The following is a 19,087-nucleotide window of genomic DNA, read 5'->3' as shown; positions in this document are numbered from 1 at the left end:
ATATTTTTGATCCTGCAATAATTTTAACTACTGTGTTAAAGAATTGAGCAACTGTGCGATATGTCTAACTTTTGCAGGCATATGATCAGCCGGACGTTTACGAAACAAGCGATCTACCAGAATCTGACCAGAATGCTGCGTATTACGAGGTAATTCTGATCTTGGGCCGTGGCAGCTTACACAGTGTGGAAAGCTTTACTTATGTATCTGATAGCCTACAAAGTATACGTCCACTTGCTTTATTTTTTCCTTAACTTTCATTGTAGGAAGAGAGTGATTCAATCGAACGCCTCCACATCAGTGCGAATGAAGCTTTCACGAAATTTAATAGGAGCGTGTTGGATACCAATAATGTTGATTTCTCAGATACAGTACGGAAAACTTTGAGAACTGGATATAATTCAAGGTAATACACAGTACAATGAAATTTTACACACTATATTTTCTGTAATTTCTGCCTTAAATTGTTTGTGTGGTATGGGGTGATTCAGGTGGTGACCAGTAACCTAACCCGTAATAGTTTACCCGTTTTAAAAATGAATCAGTACTTGCTCTTTTGAGTAATAATTGTTTTCTGCCAGAACTATAAAGATCCATCAGCGTAGAGGATATGAAATATCTGCATTACTTTAATTTACTGTTCAGCGGACTCGAATTAACCTTATCTCAGTCTCTCCTGAAATCCCAGTTAAATCAAGTGCAGTAAATAAATTGCCCCGAAAAAATACATTTCGGTACATAAATCACAAGGAGGTAAGGAATTCTAATTTTTCTTCAAACAGTTTCTAGGCAACGTAAGTGTTGTCCGAATGGACAAGTGTGGAAACTGCTACAGAATGAGGAACAGTTGTGAAGGCAGCTGATGCTTTTTTCATGCAAGTTGTTGTGAAACAACCATTGTTAAAGGCGGTGCAGCTTAAATTGTGCCTACTCCTGTGCAGTGGTGGAGTAATAGTATCTGATTCTGCAACTCAGAGCTAATGAGGAAGTAGCATAGACAGGACCAGATCAGTTAAGAGCTGAAGTTGGTGGCACTGAGGTTATGAGTAGGGCTGTTGACTGGGTTGTGGTCAAAAATGTCAGCTCAGTAACGAGATTAAATAAACATTGAAGGTCTATTAACTTTGCTCTATACATTTACAACTGATTCAATGTTTTGGAGATTATGAACAAAAGTGTGGAGACTACCTAAGGAGTTTGGGAACAGGATGACAAGACTGGGACAAAACTTCATGTTAAGGCTAGTAGTAGTAGTCAGAAGATTAAAAAGACCAAGAAGGTCCTCTTCCTAGGCCTTTAGTCATGTGTGGGGATTGTTGTAATACAGGTGTCCCTGTGTAATCAGTACTAAGAACTGGTATTTTGAAGTCTGTGTGGGGCTAAGCAATGTCACCTGTGATTTAGGCACGTGTGTGCAGATTTTGTTTTTCGGTCATTGCTTAGTGCTATTATAAAAACTCCCACAATCCTTATTCTTGCATTTCTTAAGTTTTATTCTGCAATTTATAACCAGTAAATTGTGGTCAGAGTTCCCACCAGCCTGCTGAAAATATTTTGCAGTCCAGAATTTGGTATCAAGATCTATCTTACCATTAATGTAGAGTTCCAGATGAAAACTTATTAAGAAATGGATATTTTCTGCATTTAGAAATTTTAACATTGCCAACTATTTTTGTAGAATAGAATAAAAAATGGAGGAAGTTGCATATATGTAAAATAAAATGACAGAATTTAGACTGTATGTGTATTCAGTTTTGAAAGAAATGTTGAAATCTCAGATATGTAATTAGTGTTAGAAGTAAAACTATTATTGCTGTATATTCATAGAGCTTTTGTCAGCAATATAAATGTCTTACTAAAACATCTTGGTCATGCTTTAGGGGAAACTCAAATTTAATGGGGAAACGGTGGTCTTCTGTGGAGATTCTCCCATTGATTTTTCTTAGAGCTCTCAGGAAGGAAAGTTCTTAAATATCATAGAAAACTGTGACTTGTATACGACAGTTCTGACATATAATGGATGCAGTGCCAGTGTCCTTGATCAGAGTGTGTAAACATTGCCAAGTGTGAATCAAAAGACTTTGATACTGGCCAGAGCAGCCACATTTCAGATTCTTTTAAATCACACATCATGCAGTTAGGAAAATGTTATTTATTACTTGTTCCTGGTGGATAGGAATTGGTAATCAAAGCTAACTCAGTGCTCTGGTACGATTGTCTGAATCTTTTGAGGATTTTTCCTGTTACGGCAATGTGTGAAGCAGTATTGGCAATAAAGTTTTGCCAGAACATGACAAGCCATGTCATTTACTTCTCCCTGTAGCTTGTAATAATTTGTTTTTCACTGTTGGACTGTTCATTGTGCCCCATTCGATATTCTGAAATGAGTCCGCTACTCTGTCACCCTCCGGCTAGCTACTCTGTCGCCCTTCCGCTCTCTTCCCTTCCCCTCACATACTCTGCCACTCCAACACTGTATCCGTCCCACTTTCTCCCACCCTCTTCATCCCCTTCGTCACTCCCCTCCCCAACCCTGGTCCATCTCCCCTGCTCTTCCACTGTCTTGCATCCTCAATTCATAAATTACACTTAATGATGCAGAGACTTAAGGATTGGGCAGAAATACAATGTGCATTCATTTTAATCATGTCTCTTACAATTTTGTTTGACCAGAAATATTGTAATAGCATAATTCTCCATTTTATGTCAGGTTCTTGGGTTTAATGTTTAGTTTCAACCATTCTTGTAACATCATAAAGCCTTAGAACTTTTTGAAGTGCATCACAAAATGACTGCACAACTACAAGGCAGAGAGAACATACACACATCACTGTACAGGTCATCTCTCCAAATATTTATTTGCAGTAAGATTACTCCAGGCTCTTGACGAATGATTCCTGTACACTCTCCACCTTCTCTGTTGGCGGTCACAGCCATCCTATTTTCTTTGCACCACATAAGTAGCCAGTCTTTTAACGTATTAGTAGATGCTGTGTTACTCCTCTTCACCTTAAGGGTCTAATTATATATTTTCTTTTGTCGGTAATATTCAGGATGCAGATGATGGAAGGTTCAGTTAATAACGATGAATCACTGACTGTGGGATTTCTTACCAAAATTACTGTCTGTCTCAAACCGTTTTAACTACATTCGGTTTTAGTGATTTCTTCTATGCCACGATACAGAATTAATCACTTGGCACTGAGAGTTGAGGAGTGTAAGAATGCAGCACAAATAATTAGCCCATATACATTAGCTATCACAGACAACTGATGACAATGACAAACTCTTTAATCAGTTATTCACTACCACAGTGCTACGCCAAGAGCATCCACAAAACAATAATCACAGTTTCAAAAGTCATTGTTGTGACCTTGACACATACTCTCTGGTAACACTAATCAATAAACTCATAAAAAGTCCCTAAATTTGACAGGCATTCTGACAAGGGAAGATATAAGGTCCTCAGACATCACTCCACCTCAAAAAATAAATTTCACTTGGAAATTTGTGACAACATAGTTTGTTTGAAATTAACAAGCAAAGAAGGGCACCAGCAAGTAGGAAAGAGATAGTAGCTAAATATTAGATGATGATAAATTATGTTACCTAGGTTATATACACTTAAGAAATGTCACTACATGAAAATATAACTTCAAATAAGAAGTAAAAATGTTATCAGAGAATAATGTATGGAATATGGTACTCAGGAAAATATAAGTGAAAAAAATGCATTTAAATGTAGCAATTACATGTGAAGGTAACTATGAATCAATAGGCACATTTTAATGGGAAAAGAATTAACTGTCTTTCCTCCCATAGGGGTAATCATGACTCATTTCATGAGTACGTGCGTACAAGTATGGGGCCCCAAGCTGTTGCAGAACCTGCATACTTTCCTGTCCCGCAGTCTCGTATCTCTCTTTCCTTCTCTTGCTCTCTTTCTCATGGTGGCTGCCTTTGATGTCAACCCAGCTATTCCCTAGGTTCTGCTTTTATTACTTGGCGTATTCACTCACTACCTTTTGCCTGAAGTAATATTGTGGCCCCTGTCTGGGTTTGATCCTCATTTTCAAAATTTTTCTGTAGTGTGGATCGAATGAGAAAGAATACCTCAAATAGCAACTACTGCATGCAGTGTTAGAGATCACCTGCATACAATACCTTTTGAGCTCTTACTTGGTCTTCAGAGCCAACACAGTAATCAGTCCGATGTAGTGAGCTCATTATGTACCCTGTCAGCCCCCTGACAGCACAGGGATCACACTGTTGGTTTCAGTCCCCTGACAACTCAGGGATGCTGGTGCCTGAGCTGCTAGCTCCCCACATGTGCCAAGGAGTAGATGCCTGTCTTCGTGGAGTAGCAGGACTCCTGGCAACAGCCATTGTGGCAGATTGCCTTTGCTGCGAATGGGTGGCACCCATGGGGAGAGCCCTTGATTGGAGTAGGTGGCATCAGGGCAGATGTTTTACATATGAAATATATTAAACGGTATCAAAACAGTGGCTGCTCTTATCCAGCCATGTCATCACACAAGAATAGAAATTTCAATGTGCATTGTTATAACCCTACTACTTTAACAATCCTAGGTTATCCTGTGGGAAGAGGGACAAGCCTGACATGTAGGAGCGAAACATTTTCCCCAATATTTAGTGGATGTTGTAACTGATGGAGGTACTTTCACTGCGACAAACCCATTATTTTTTGTGCAACATACTGCAGATAAATCTGGAGAAGTGGCATTTTTAGGAAAAATGTGAAATGGATTGCTGTTGATTCCAGCCTCTTCTGCTGCACAGTCAACAGCTTGTCAGGCATGAGAACATCTGGGTGATGATGTACTAGTGACCATTGCTCCACACAAGACTTTGAATATTGTCCAAGGAATCCCAGTGAGACCTAGGACTACAAACAGACAAGGAGCTATGGCTAATCTTGAGCAATGAGCTTTTGGTGCTTGCACTTTGGTCATAAGTAACTGCAGATAATCACCCCATGAAGGTAGTCCTTGTCAGCAACCACCTTTCTGTGTAAATTGCATGGATCATCATCCTCCACATTCACTAATTTGTGCAGTCTTCAAGAAAGAAAATACAGAAATATAAATCTGTTGACTGCTTGTCACACACTGAGGCATGTAAAAAGTATGGATGCATACATCCTGTTGATAATATATCCAATTATGTGAAAGTCACAACCGTCACTCCCACTACATCAATTTTTTCGAAACCAGTTCTCCCACTACCCTCCTCTCTCCTGCAGCGCTGTCTTCAGAAACCACTTTCTGCACCCTCCTGGAGGGACACTTTCCTCCTCTGACGCCTACTGGTGACAGGAGTCCCTCACGGGAAATCTCTCCAGAACACCACAGATCAAAGGCATGATACCAGCCAATGGTTAAGTATACTGTGACCTTTGGACCAGAGCTGCCTGCTATTTGTCTGTCCCGACGCTCATTGCGGATAGGCCCTCCCTAGAATCCCTGCCATCAATGGCTGCGAAGAAGAAGAAGAAGAAGAAGAAGAAGAAGAAGAAGAAGAAGAACTGGTACAAGCTACTCCATTGTGTCTAGAGGTGTCAGATCCCGCCATACCATTGGATTATGAACGAGTGCTCTTAGGTGGGAGTCCACCTCAGTCTGTGACAGGTAGTGATCCTGGGGCATGACTAGTCCTCCGGACACCTTCATGCCTATCCTGGACACCCATAATGTGTTCATTCAGTGGCATTCTAGTGGATATTACTGTCACCTGCTGGAACTAAAACAGTTTATTTCCTTCTCTTCTGCAATTTGTGTTGCTCTACAAGAAATGCACTTCACTGGTGACCATCGCACAACTCTCTGTGGTGATCATCCATCCTGTCAGAACCATGTTGGTTCTGAGAGGGCATTTGCAGGGGTCATACATTATTTTGCACAGGTGTTGTCAGTGAGTGGATTCACCTTTGTGCCACAGTGGAAGCAATAGTGGTGTGAGTGCAAAAGACATCAGTGTTCACCATTTGCAATATTTATGTACCTCCAGACAGCCCACAGCCCACTTACTTACCTTGAGTTGAGTACCTTAATCCAACAACTCTCTGCCCCTCCCCCTACTTTCCTCCTACTTGCAGATTTCAATCTGCACTGCGCCTCTGTGGAGGAATACAACTTTGTCTGGTAGAAGCCTTCTACTTGACCAGCTTCTTACCAACCAAGATTTCTCTCTCCTCAGTAGTTGTACTCGTACCCATTTCAGTGTCTCCCAAGGCACCTTTTCAGCCACTGATTTGATGATTTCTTTCCACCACTCTTGTGGCTTCACTGCACCATCTTTGTCACAGCAACCACTTTCCAGTAATCCTGTTTCCTCACCACCACCAAATGGACCAATTACCACATTGGGTTCTTTGAAGAGACTTATGGCAGTTGTACGCCTCAGCTGTTACCTTCACCCCATTTCTGCCAGACTGCATTGATGAGATTGTGCAAGATGTCTCCAACATGATCACCCATGCTGCTGAAACTGCTATTCCACTTTCTACAGATTTCCCCCCCCCCCCTCCCCCTGCCCTCTCCCCCTCCCACCAACCAGTGTCATGGTGGGCAAGACACATTGTAATAATAACTGTTTAGGATCACCAAAGAGCCCTGCAGTGTTTCAGGTGACATCCCTTGCACCAACCTTGTGACTTTTAAGAGACTTTGTGCCAAGTCTTACAATCTAATTGAATGAAGGAAGGAGGAGTGCTGGGGGTGCTACATCTCCTCCCTGGGAATGTATGCCTCTTCATCCCATATGTCGGCAGAGCTCTGTGGTCTTGTGGGCTGCCCATGGTCAATAGTTTTTTCGGGTCTTATCCTTCAGGGTGGTCTTTGTAACACTGTAGGTTCTTGCTGAACACCTTATGACCCTCTTCATGGCAGCATTGGTATCTTCTTTTCCAGCTATCTTCCTGCTGCAAAAATGACAAATTGAAGACATCCCCCTGTTTCACTCCCCTCCAAGCCAAATCATGCAATGAAACATTCACTCACTGGGAATTGCTTCAGGCTCTTTTGTTGTTTCATGATATAACCTCAAGCCTTGATTCAATTCATAATCATATGATCCAACACCTGAATATTACTCAGAGATTACAGCTGTTCAGGGTCTTAAAATATTTGGCTCGAAGGAGTCTTCCCTTCGCAATGGTGAGATAGTATCGTCATCCCAATCCTTAAGCCAGGCAAAAACCAAATGTCTCATGACAGCTACCAACCAGTTAGTTCCACCCATGGGCTCTGTAAACTACTTGAAAGGATTGTTGTCCATAGATTATGCTTGTGTTCTTGAGTCTAGGGGCCTTTTGCCCCAGTCCATCATGCTTTCCAGGAAGGATGATCCTCAACTGATGATCTGGTCCAGTTGGAAACAGCAATCTGTCGGGCTTTTTCTAAACCCCATCACCTCATCAGTTTTTTTTACATACATAAAGCATATGACACTGCTTGGTGCCGTCATATTTTACTTACCCTCCGCAACTGGGGCTTTCGAAACTCCTAGCTAGCAAGTGTTTACTCATCAGTTTGTATGCCACTGGTTGTTGGTTTGAGTTGTTACTTCATTCAGCTCTCCACACATCCAAGAGAATGGCATCTCACAGGGCTCAGTCCTGAGTGTCACACTTTTCTTAATTGTTGTCAGTGGGCTGATGACCTCTGTTGGGCCACTGATCAACCCTTCACTGTATGTTGACGATTTCTGCATTTAGTACAGCTCCCACTTAGTAGCCTTGACTGAATAGCAGCTCCAAAGCACCATCCAAAGGGCCTCTCCATGCACTCTTTCCCATGGTTTCCAATTATCTCCTGCAAAAATGCAGGTCATGCAACTATCATTATTCATGGCACATCCTTACTCAGAACTCTACAAGGGTACTCGTCTCTTGGATGTTGTTGCATAATCCAGTTTTTTGAGTCTCCTTTTTGTTTTAATGTCTTGGCTGCCTCCTATTTGTCAGGTAAAGTCTAATTGCATGCAGAAACGACACACTCTGTTCCTTGCCCACATCTATTGGGGTGCTGACTGGCTACTCTTCTCCATATTTATTGGGCCCTGGTCTCATCCCAACTGACCTGTTGTTGCCAGGGAGCTCGTCTCCCCCACAGACTCCTCATACTATGCCAGGCAGCCATGTCTGGCAGCCATCTAGTCCTTGCAGATTCCGTTGGGCAGCACCGCCTTCTCTTTCCACCACCTGTACCTTGCTATTTGTCCTCCTTCCCCTCCCCAATCTAGATTGCTGCTTTTGCTTGACATGACACCATTGCATTCTGGCCGGAGAGTGGTCAAGTATGTGTGAGGTGTGCTTGCTTGTGTGAATGAGTGTGTGTTTCCTTTTCTGAAGAAGGCTTTTGCCAAAAACTCAGAATGTAACAGTCTTTTCATTGTGCCTGTCTGTAACTCAACAGGTCATCTTTGCAGTGAGTAGCAATCTATCCTCTTCATAATATTTGCACAATATTTGTGATATTCCAGTCTGGACTTTCCAGTGTTTGTGAAATGTTAGCCAAGTTACTATTCTTTACACAAACCGGATGGCTCTCAAACAGAAGAGGTGTGCCCATATAAAGACATCCCTCATCTGTTCTCACTTGATGAGTCCTCTGCAATCCCGAGACCTAGCAGAATACCCTGTTTTCTCTGCAGAATCAGGATAAATAGATGTCATTTTGTTGGGCACTAGAGCATGTTGGAATCCCTGGTAATGAGATTGTAAATGTAGCAGCCAGATAGGTTTGTGATGAAAATTGAATGACTTCATGTGAGGTCCCTCTGCAGTCTGTGTCACTGATAAATACGTTCATTGGTGTGTGTAAAAGTGGCTGCAAATGAGTGAAAATAGTCTGGGTAGTTGTACTGGACCATGTCTGAATGTCAGCCAAAAGACATTTTAGCTGACCTCCATGTCTGACACTGTCCTTATCTTCCTTCTGCGTCATGGAAAAGCTTCTGGAATACCCTGCACCTGGCATAATTTTAGTAGTTGCCATATTTTGACTGAATGTTGTTTGGACCCTGACAAGAAGTCATTAAGTAGGCTGTCAGTTGTGTGTACTACATGTTTCAAAGTTTTGTTAGGAACCAGAGCTATTCTCTCCTGTTAGACAGTGGTAGCTACTTCCTGAGGTATTGTTTTTGTCCAACTGATCTACATAAGCAGTATCTTATGTTAAGTTCATCATAATTGCATTTAACTGTGATACTTACATTAGTGTATTTTGTGAGAGGCACATAATTGTACAGATTTTTGTTGCTTAGTGGTCTATAAATAATTTTGATTATCTAAAAAATATCTATGTTTAAGATTTCATTATAATTTTTTACCTTAGACAAGTGTTGGACGGGACTGACATTGGTTTCGTTTTTGGGCAGGGGGAGTGTGGGATTGCAGCTGTGGCTCTCGCTCAAGGTCCTAACATATCAGAAACTGTTATGGTAGCTTTATTAGAAACTATTATTAAACACTATAGCATACAAAAATTATTTGTAAAAGGAATTGTAAATAAAATTCAGGATGTGACATGCTGAACAGTCAATATTCATTTGTTAAGGCTCTTGTGGACCAAGCTGAAGTCAGTGTTTGCTGTTGGAATGGATTGGTGAGGTGAATAGCAATTTCGTTTGGTGATGAAATCAAAATGTTACTCAGAGGATTAAAAATATGTAGCAAATGGATTACAGTGTTAAAAGGTGCTAGTCTATATCCTGGCATGTAAAAGTACCAAAATATATGGGATTGTTTCCGCAGGTGCTTAGCAAAATTCTGTTGACTACAAATATGGCCAGCCTCACATATGCCAGGTGAGAGAGAGAGAGAGAGAGAGAGAGAGAGAGAGAGAGAGAGAGAGAGAGAGAGAGAGAGGAGGGGGGGGGGGGAGGTTGCTGAGGACTCATAACCACATAAACTGAACTCGTGCATGCCCTGTAAGCATTAAAGTTGGAAAGTGCTAGTGATTAGATTTGTTGTCATTAACAATGGTGCTAAAAATTTTAGCTATGGAATCCAAAACCACTTGTTCGTATTTTGCTTAGTGATAAATATTCTTTAAAATGAATAGTCAAATGAAAAAATGAGTGTGTGTGATAAATTGAAGTTGTTTGATGCAAGAATAACTGGTTTATGTTGCCTCACTATCAGTTTTGCTATAACTATTTGTTTTGCTCTCGGGCACAGGCACAGGAATGCATAAGGTCTGTGTTCGGGGGTGGGGGTTGGCATTACCAGAATACAATTTTAATCTCACTACATGCTTAATAAAAAAAAGCCATGAGAGTGCATGTGGTATGCTTTTTTTACAATGAAAATATTTAACCCTGTATAGTTTTCTGATAGACTGTTCTCAGCATGTTTTCTGGTCTTTCTTTCATGCAATTGGTGAACAGCTGAATATGAAGTGCATTTTAGTTTTCTTTGTTGAAAAAAGAATCGGTCCAGAAATAATTTAATCCCCGGCCCTCCTTCCCCTCCCCCCCCCCCCTCCCAAAAATTCTGTATTAGGATCTCCTCACATGTCTAGTCATGTAATTAATTTATTAGTTAAACTTTATAGGATTATTTTAGTAAGTTATTAATAGTTCTAACAATCTGTTCAACTTAATCCTTGTTTATGAAGTAATGAACTGTTAGTGAGGGGCAACAGCGGCTACACACTGAACTCTTAAATCAGTGACTCCTTGTGTTCCTGAATGACTTTGTGAATTCTGGAATAAATCCTTTCAATACGCCTTGACCTGTTCTCAGTACCAAACTTGTCCAGTCCTTGCTTGAGTTTAGCATCCATTGACATCATTATTGTGGGATACCTTAATCCCGCCATGCCATAATCTTTTTTTTTTTTTTTTTTTAAATGCGGTTATAATCAACACCTTGAGAAAAGTGCTTGACTCTCTTCAAGTTAGCAAATGCTTTACCAAAATATTTAAGTTTTGCAGATGATACAAGTATTTACTTTATTCTAGTCTGAAATAGTTAGCAGATTAGCGTTGTGAGGTAATCAGTTCTGAAAAGCTAGTGTAAAATCCTGTACATTTTCAGGTTAGCCATTAGTGACAACTACTTCATTGGTATATTTCACTGATGACAGTGAGCTAGTAAGCCGATCGCTTACTGACATTACAATATGAAAATGTCTGCAATATGAATAAAAGTGAGCAAGTTAATATAATTTGCTAAAAATTAGTATACATGAAGGGATCTCTTTAAGAGCAAAGTGGATAAGATAACACTGCAACAGCTTTATTATTACAGAGTTCAGTTATGGATTATATACACCCTTTAAAGTGAATAACTTAGTTCTGCAATCACAATTGCTTTCATTGTAGTTTATTCATTTTGTGCTTTGTGAATTTTTGTTGAGCATTTCATGTTAATACATTACATATCATGTTTTCAATTGTTTCTTGTGCAAGGGCTTGCAGAAAAGTAATGCCTCCAATTATTTTTTTTTTTTTTATTCTGTGCTCAATATCAGTTGAGGTATTACACATCATGCATCTTCGCTGATGCAAGTTGCAACCCTCTGCCGCTAGAGGATTCCGAACTGTATCATGTAATATGGCGATTTTTAATGTAACTATGTCGGCACATGGGAAACAGTGCAATAGTGTTTCTAACCACAGAAAACATGCCTACAATTGAAATCCATAGAAGAATGAAAGCTGTGTATGGTGACGATTATAATGACATCAGTATTGCACAACTGTGTTTTGTTTGTACTCGTAATGAAGGAAACAGTGGTTCTAACCTCAGTGTGTGTGACAGAGCTCAAAGTGGATGACCAAGTACATCAATCAAAGTGTCTCTTCAGAATTGCGTTGATGAACTCATCATAGAAAATTGTCGGATAACAGATACAACTATAATGTAAGTGTGGCTAATCAAAAGAGGGTATAGAGGTTATCACTGCAAAACTGTGGAACAGGAAACTGTGTGCGTGGTGGATGCCTGGAATGCTCACTCCTGACATGAAACAAGGGAGATTGGACATGTCAACAATTTCTTTTGCGTTTTTGAAGGTGATGGGTTGCTTAACAACATTGTGACTGGTTATGAAAGCTGGGTTCACCATTTTGACCCAGAAATTGAGAGCATCAGTGGTTTTCTGCCACAAAGGATCACTAGTGCCAAAAAAGTTAAAGATCATGCCATCAGCAGGCAAAGTCATGCTCACAGCGTTCTGGGATCTTCACGATGTGAATTGTGAATTCATGCCTAAAGGCACTACCAATAACTCTGAAAGGTACTCTGTCACTGTTATAAAACTAAAATTATGAGTTTGAAGAGTTTGTTCACACATGGAACACCCTCTCCTTCAGCATGACCCCCCCCCCCCCCCTTCCTGCGGGCACAAGGGTTACAACAGGCCTGATGTATTACTGCCTGTCGTAAGAGGCAACTAAAAGGAGTCTCACACATTTCAGCCTTTGTGATGGTCCCCTGTAGGATTTGACCTCCATTTTTCAAAATTTTCCCGAAGAGCAAGCCAGTTGGTGAAGGGCGCCTTACATGGTGCATTGTGTCCATTGTGCATTGAGATCTTTAGCCCACTTTCTTGTCATCACATTGCAGTCCCGTCCATTCTCTATCTCTTGGGCGAGGACACCTTCCTGGGTGCACTTTCCACCATGCCTATGCAGTGTAACTTTCTGTGCCGATGATGACCATGTACTTCTTTGCACCTCATATGCTGCACTGTAGCCAGTCCATTGTGGTGGGGCCACCATGTAACCTGTTGATTGTAGCCCCCTGACAACACAGGCATCGCTCTGCTGATTCCCATGCCATGAACTCCCCACATATGCCAAGGAGTAGATGCCCGTCACCCTGGGGCATCGGGACTCCCGGCAATGGCCATCCGGTGGCCTTTGCTGTGGCTGGGTGGCACCCAAGGGGAGGGCCCCTGATCAGAGTGGGTGGCATCAGAGCGGATGACATGCCATGAAGCATAGTATGTCATCTCTTGGGGATGGTCTGCTGCCAGCAGTCTCTTAAGTTGGCGAATTCTAACTTCAGTGCCAAGAAATATGACCTCAAGTTGTTCCCCTCCCTGCTCATTCCATGGGAGGAATGCCAGGCTAAGGATGGCAGTGAAGCTTATTCACCCCGGTATATTGTATGTATGAGAGGTGATCGGGAATCTTTCATGTCCATGAAGCCTCAGTTTTTCGTGAAGCACTTGGATGACAAGTTTGGGGAGGTGGAGGGTTTGTCCAAAATGCACTCTGGGTCAGTTTTGATAAAAACAGCACCCTCTGCCCAGTCACGGGTATTACTTGCTTGTGACAAGCTGGGGGATGTTTATCACGCCTCATAAGAGCTTAAATATGGTCCAGGGTATTATATTCCACAGTGACATTCTTTTTCCAGTCTGACGACGAGCTGCCTGCCAATTTAGAGTGGCGAGGTGTTCATTTCGTCCGGCGTGTCCATCGGGGTCCGAGGGATAACCAGGTTACCACTGTTGCCTTCATCTTGGCCTTCGCAGGTGACACATTGCCTGAGAAGGACAAGGTGATGGTCTACCACTGTGACATCAAGCCATATGTCCCTCCCCTGATGTGGTGCTTTAAGTGCTGGAAGTTCGGCTATATGTCTCCCGCTATAGTTCCAGCTCAAACTGTCGAGCTTGTGGACGCCCATCACATCCCAATACTCCACGTGCCCCACCTCCCATCTGTGTCAACTGTGGAGAGCATCAGTCGCCTTGCTTCCCAGACTGCAGGATTTTACAGAAAGAGAGAAAAATCATGGAATATAAGACCCTGGACCGACTGACCTACACTGTGGCTAAGAGGAAATTTGAGCACCTACATCCTGTGGCTATGACCTCCTCATATGCCGCCGCTACGAGAACAGTTGTTGCCCTATGAGTTCCTCAAATTCCTGTCGCCTCTCAGAATTGGGAGACTACACCTGCTCCCTTGATGGTGGAGGGCACTTCCCTCCCTGTTGCCCCTGCACCACCTACTTCAGGAGCAACCCCCAACCATCGGGGATTTCAGTCCCCACTTCTGAGCCAGAGAATTGTAAGGCTGTTTGGGCTCCTCTCGCTAGGAAGGGATCACTTGGGTTACTCCCTTTCCAGGTTTCTGCTAGTGGGAAAGATGACACCCACCAGTGGCTTAAGAGCTAAAAAACAGCTGGTCGTAGGGCTTCATGCTCATCCTCGGTCCCAGAGACTGATTGATTGAAGTCCTCCCAGCATGGGGAAACCCAAGGAACAGCACAAGAAATCGGAAAAGAAGATCTCCAAGAACAAAGACCTTTCTGTGGCACCCACACCACCGCTACCTACAAGCTGTGCGTCTTGAGGATGGGGTGGAGATTCTGGCGTACGCTGTGGACCTGGATCTTGCTGGACCCTCAGAAGCTATGGATATAGACTGCTCAGGCAAACCCGGGTTCCCGGGTTCGATTCCCGGCGGGGTCAGGGATTTTCTCTGCCTCGTGATGGCTGGGTGTTGTGTGATGTCCTTAGGTTAGTTAGGTTTAAGTAGTTCTAAGTTCTAGGGGACTGATGACCATAGCTGTTAAGTCCCATAGTGCTCAGAGCCATTTGAACCATTTTGCTCAGGCAAAACGTTGGTGGCAGCAGGTGACCCTGAGGCGTAAACTGCCTCAGTGAATGTTCAGTGCCTTCCCAGTCTCACGACGATGCCATCCTCCAGTGGAATTGCAGCGGTTTTTTCCACTGCCTGGCTGAGCTACAGCAACTGTTAAGTTTTACACTTGCTTTCTGCATTGCCCTCCAGGAAAGCTGGTTCCCAGCAATGCAGACCCCTGCCCTCTGCGGGTAAAGGATATTACAGGAACCGTAGCAACTGTAATCAGGTGTCAGGTGAAGTTTGCGTTTATGTCCTAAACTCAATCTGTAATGAAACTGTGCCCCTTCAAACCTATCTTGAAGCTGTGTCTGTCAGAATATGGAAACACAGGATATAACTGTCTGAAATGTATATCTTCCTCCAGTTGGTGCAGTACCCCTGAATCTATGAGCTGCACTGATTGGTCAACTCCTTAAACCTTTCCTACTTTTGGTAGATTTTAATCCCCATAACCCCTTGTGGGATGGAAATGTGCACATTAGCAGAGGCAGAAATGTCAAGAAAATGTACTATCACAACTCGACCTCTGCTTCTTAAATACGGGGACCCCAGGACACGTTGGCATCTTAGGCAACTAACTTGCCGACAGGCTGGTCAAACAGGCTACGCGGAAACCACTTTTGGAGATGGGCATCTCTGAACTTGACCTGTGTTCTGATTTACACCATAGGGTTTTTCGCCTTTGGGAAATGGAATGGCAAAACAGTACACACAACAAACTGCATGTCGTTAAGGAGACTATGAATATGTGGAAGACTTCTATGCAGGCCTCTCACAGGGTATCAGTTGTTCTCTGCTGGCTCTGCATTGGCCGTGCTTGGGCGACCCATGGTTACCTCCTGCTCTGTGCAGACCCCCTGAGTGTCGGTGCGGCACATGGTTGACAGTGGCCCATATTCTGGTGCACTGTCCCACTTTTACTGCCCAGTGATGAAATATTGGGTTACCGGACTCGTTGCTGCTAATTTTATCTGACAACTCCTCATCGGCTGTTTTAGTTTTAAGTTCTATTCATGAGGGTGGGTTTTATCATTTGATCTAAGTTTTAGTGCATGTCCTTTGTGCCTCTATGTCCTCCACCATAGTGCTTCTAGGGTGGAGGTTTTAATGTGTTGCAGAGTGGCTGGCTTCTCCATTTTTATTCTCGTGGTCAGCCAGCCATGGTAATCTGCTGTGTTGTTTTAATCTCTTCATCCTGTTTCTTGCATTTCAGTGGTTTTCTTGCCCCTTTTGTCCATTTACATATATGTTGCCCTTCAGCATGACAATACCAGACCATACAAAATTGTCACTGTCATCAGTCATCCTTCATGCAGTCTTGACTTGGCCTCATCCAATTTTTCATCTCATTTGTTTCCAAAACCTAAGAACACCTTTGAAGACTTCACTTTGATTGTGATGAAGTGATCCAAGCAGAGGTGAGGTTGTGGCACCATCAACAAAGTCAAACATTCTACAGTTATGGTATCTGCAAACTGGTCTCTTGTTGGGAGAAATGTGTTTGTTCATGAGGGTGACTTATTTATGAAGTATGTAGACATGATGAATAATGATGTAAAATGTTAATTAAGTTTGTCTTATTGAAAAAGCTATGTTTTCACATAAATTCAGAGGCATTACTTTTCAGCATGCTCTCATAAATTATCTGTCAGGATAATGATTTATGATTAACTACTATTTAATGTGTTGTGAATTCCGCAGTGAACTTTGTTTTTAGGATATTTTACTGTTATAAACAGTAAAATTCTTAAATATCTATATGACAGTCCTGCACACCAATACAGCTTTAGTCTGTACAGTATAATGTGGTAAATTTATAATCAGTCATTTTTTGAAAACCAGTATAATTCAAATCAGTTGTCACTCTTGTTGCTCGTAATTTACTTGATGTTGATGTTTGATGTTTGTGAAAATAAATTTGGACAATATAAGATGGATAAAAAGGATGAATACCATACAATATATATCCATGATTTGTTTTCATTACCTTTGTTAGTATATAGCTTGACAAATGTGAATCACTGACTTCAAATTTTCTAATGGAGTATTTTTTTCATTTATGCAAAAATTTGTTATGCCATGTGATCAGTGTTAGGCAGTTCCATTAGAAAGCATTTGAATTTGTAAAACAGATGTCATAACTTATAACAGTACTGTAATACTTCATAATATGCTTGATCTGAATATTGATACATAAAGTGCATTATATCGGCTTGTGTGTTCTTGTTTTGAAATAAATAATAGAATAAAGCATTTAGGATTTTCATTAATAGAATACAATTTGTAAGCCACAATGATTCCAGTGAATGTAGTTGGAGGGCTATGCTGAAGATACATATGTTTTCAGATTGAATGAATTGGAGCTAGCTGGCATGGGTGAGAAAGAAACTCCATTCCAAAAATACGAACGTCTTCAGTGTGAAATGAAAGAACTGCTGGAAGAAATATCACAAATTCAGGTTAGAAATACTGTATGGCCTTCATTTCCAAATCCAGTAATAAAAATTCTCTCTCCCATACTGCGTAATAGGTATTAAAAACTGAAGTGTTATTCAAGAACACTTTTGTATTATTGTAATAAAGCTTAGAGTAAATAGTTACATCCTTCATCATGAAATTACTTGCAAATTTGTTTTTGTAAATTCATTTACTGTTGATAGGGACTGCAGTGTGATGATACTATAGATTTTCTGTGTTCTGTGAATAATTTCATGGAATGTAGATAGGGATATTTTATTCTATTGTGTTGGTGTTTCTTGCCAGTCCATTAAATTGAGCTTGAGAAGAAAGATTGCCTGTATTTCTTTGCACAAGCTGTTAGTTTCCACTTATCTTCATGCTTTGGGGGGGGGGGGGGGGGCAGCGATCAAATAGTATAAGCTTAAGAATATTCATGGTTCCACCCCAAAAATCCATAACCCATTCCTTGAAAATTTTGTAGAAGGATTGTGCAAGATATCTGCTTGAGGGTTTGTTTTTTTTCCCTCCCACACATACTTTGAAGAGCAATAAAGTTCATAATGTTCAGGTGCAGAGTGGAGCCTGTCCAGGATAGGCAAGAATGTAGGCATCTGAAGGGAGATTCTTTAATAAGAGTTAATTAAAATTTGACTCAGTATGTTGTTTGGGTGGAATGCATTTGAGTTCACCCAAGTTGGTCCATTCAGGCCATCAGCCAGTCAAGGTGGTCATAGAGAAGATTCTACTTTTAGCGTCTGAACAAAGCCTGAGAATTAAGGAGAGTAAGAGTAAGATCACATGCTGGTACCAAAGTGTGCATCCAATCTAGAATCGACACTACTGACAAAAAGCTAGAAGCCAACACGATTCTTATCCAAAGCTCATTACTGGCTATCCACAGCCGCGCACAGGAACAAACTGTGCTGAACAACCCTACTCGGCATGTATACCATAGCGAACTGCACTTGAACATAACATGACAATGCATACCAAGTGGGACCGGCTGAATTCGCCAGATGAGCTTAAAAGCTCAAGTAACAATTACAGTTAGTTATTTGCAACACTTGTATGATTAATGTTAGAGGACGACTTGGAGAAAATGTTACAAATTAATGTGGCCTTTGGATACTGGGACTAAACTCTGCAGGCAGTATTTTGTTTTGATTCTCTCAGTTGACTTTAATCAAAAGTTCTAAGCATTGAAGGACATAAAAAAAATGAATTGAATTGAAACAAATATTAAAGCTTTCAACGTGAACTCATTTTAAACTTTACTGTGTTGTTAGAAGTGGGTTGAATTTTTGAGATCACTTACGGTACTCAATGTTAAATCTGTAACATATATACATAAAAAAGAATTGAGTGAAACAGTACTAACATTGTGAATATCGCTAAATCATTAAAATTCTTGAGGATTATGGCACTGATAACATAATCTTTACTTGAACAGTCTTTATGAAAATGTGAAAAGAGTATAAATATTAATCTGTTTTCTCAGAACATTAACAGACAATAGAAAACTAGGGTCAGTTCTTAAAAACTGCTATTGTAGAACCTAACACTCAAAATTATATTAGCACAATTATTTTGTAGCAATTCCATGGAAATAATTGTTAAATGAAAATTCAGCTTGGAATCTGTGCACCAATTAAGCTAATAAGTTCCCCACAGGTAAGACCCTAACTTGAGTGGGAAAATACTACAGCAGTGATTTAAATCTCATGGTAAGTTGGTTAAATTTGAATTACAGATGACAACTAACTGAACTCATTAGATGCTGAGAGTTACAATACAATGGGATCTCAATCTGACAAAAGTGAGTTCCTTTTTAATCACCGTTAATAAGTACAAAAGACAAGATTATTTAGAAAGCATATGACCCTACTCATAGCGACATAGTTCTGGATATAAACAAACATAGGTGTTAAAATATGCCTGTGTACAAATCAAAATTCAGTGTCTGAAATTAAACTGTCATGAAGTTAAACTAAAGTAC

The 19,087-nt window shown here is 41.1% G+C and overlaps 1 protein-coding gene across 1 annotated transcript in view; it reads left to right on the top strand.

The window, feature by feature from the left end:
• LOC126251916 (dynactin subunit 2) overlaps positions 1–19,087 on the top strand; it is a 37,650-nt gene that overhangs the window by 485 nt on the left and 18,078 nt on the right. The window contains exons 2-4 of the mRNA XM_049952648.1: positions 78–149; positions 267–406; positions 16,979–17,090. Of these exons, the coding sequence (XP_049808605.1) occupies positions 78–149; positions 267–406; positions 16,979–17,090 (324 nt within the window). The remainder of the gene's footprint in view (positions 1–77; positions 150–266; positions 407–16,978; positions 17,091–19,087) is intronic.

This window comes from Schistocerca nitens, chromosome 4 (genome assembly GCF_023898315.1).
Source record: "Schistocerca nitens isolate TAMUIC-IGC-003100 chromosome 4, iqSchNite1.1, whole genome shotgun sequence".
In the NCBI taxonomy this organism is placed as follows: domain Eukaryota; kingdom Metazoa; phylum Arthropoda; class Insecta; order Orthoptera; family Acrididae; genus Schistocerca; species Schistocerca nitens.
The sequence above is the reverse complement of the archived record's forward strand: the minus strand, read 5'-3'. Positions and strand labels throughout refer to the sequence as shown.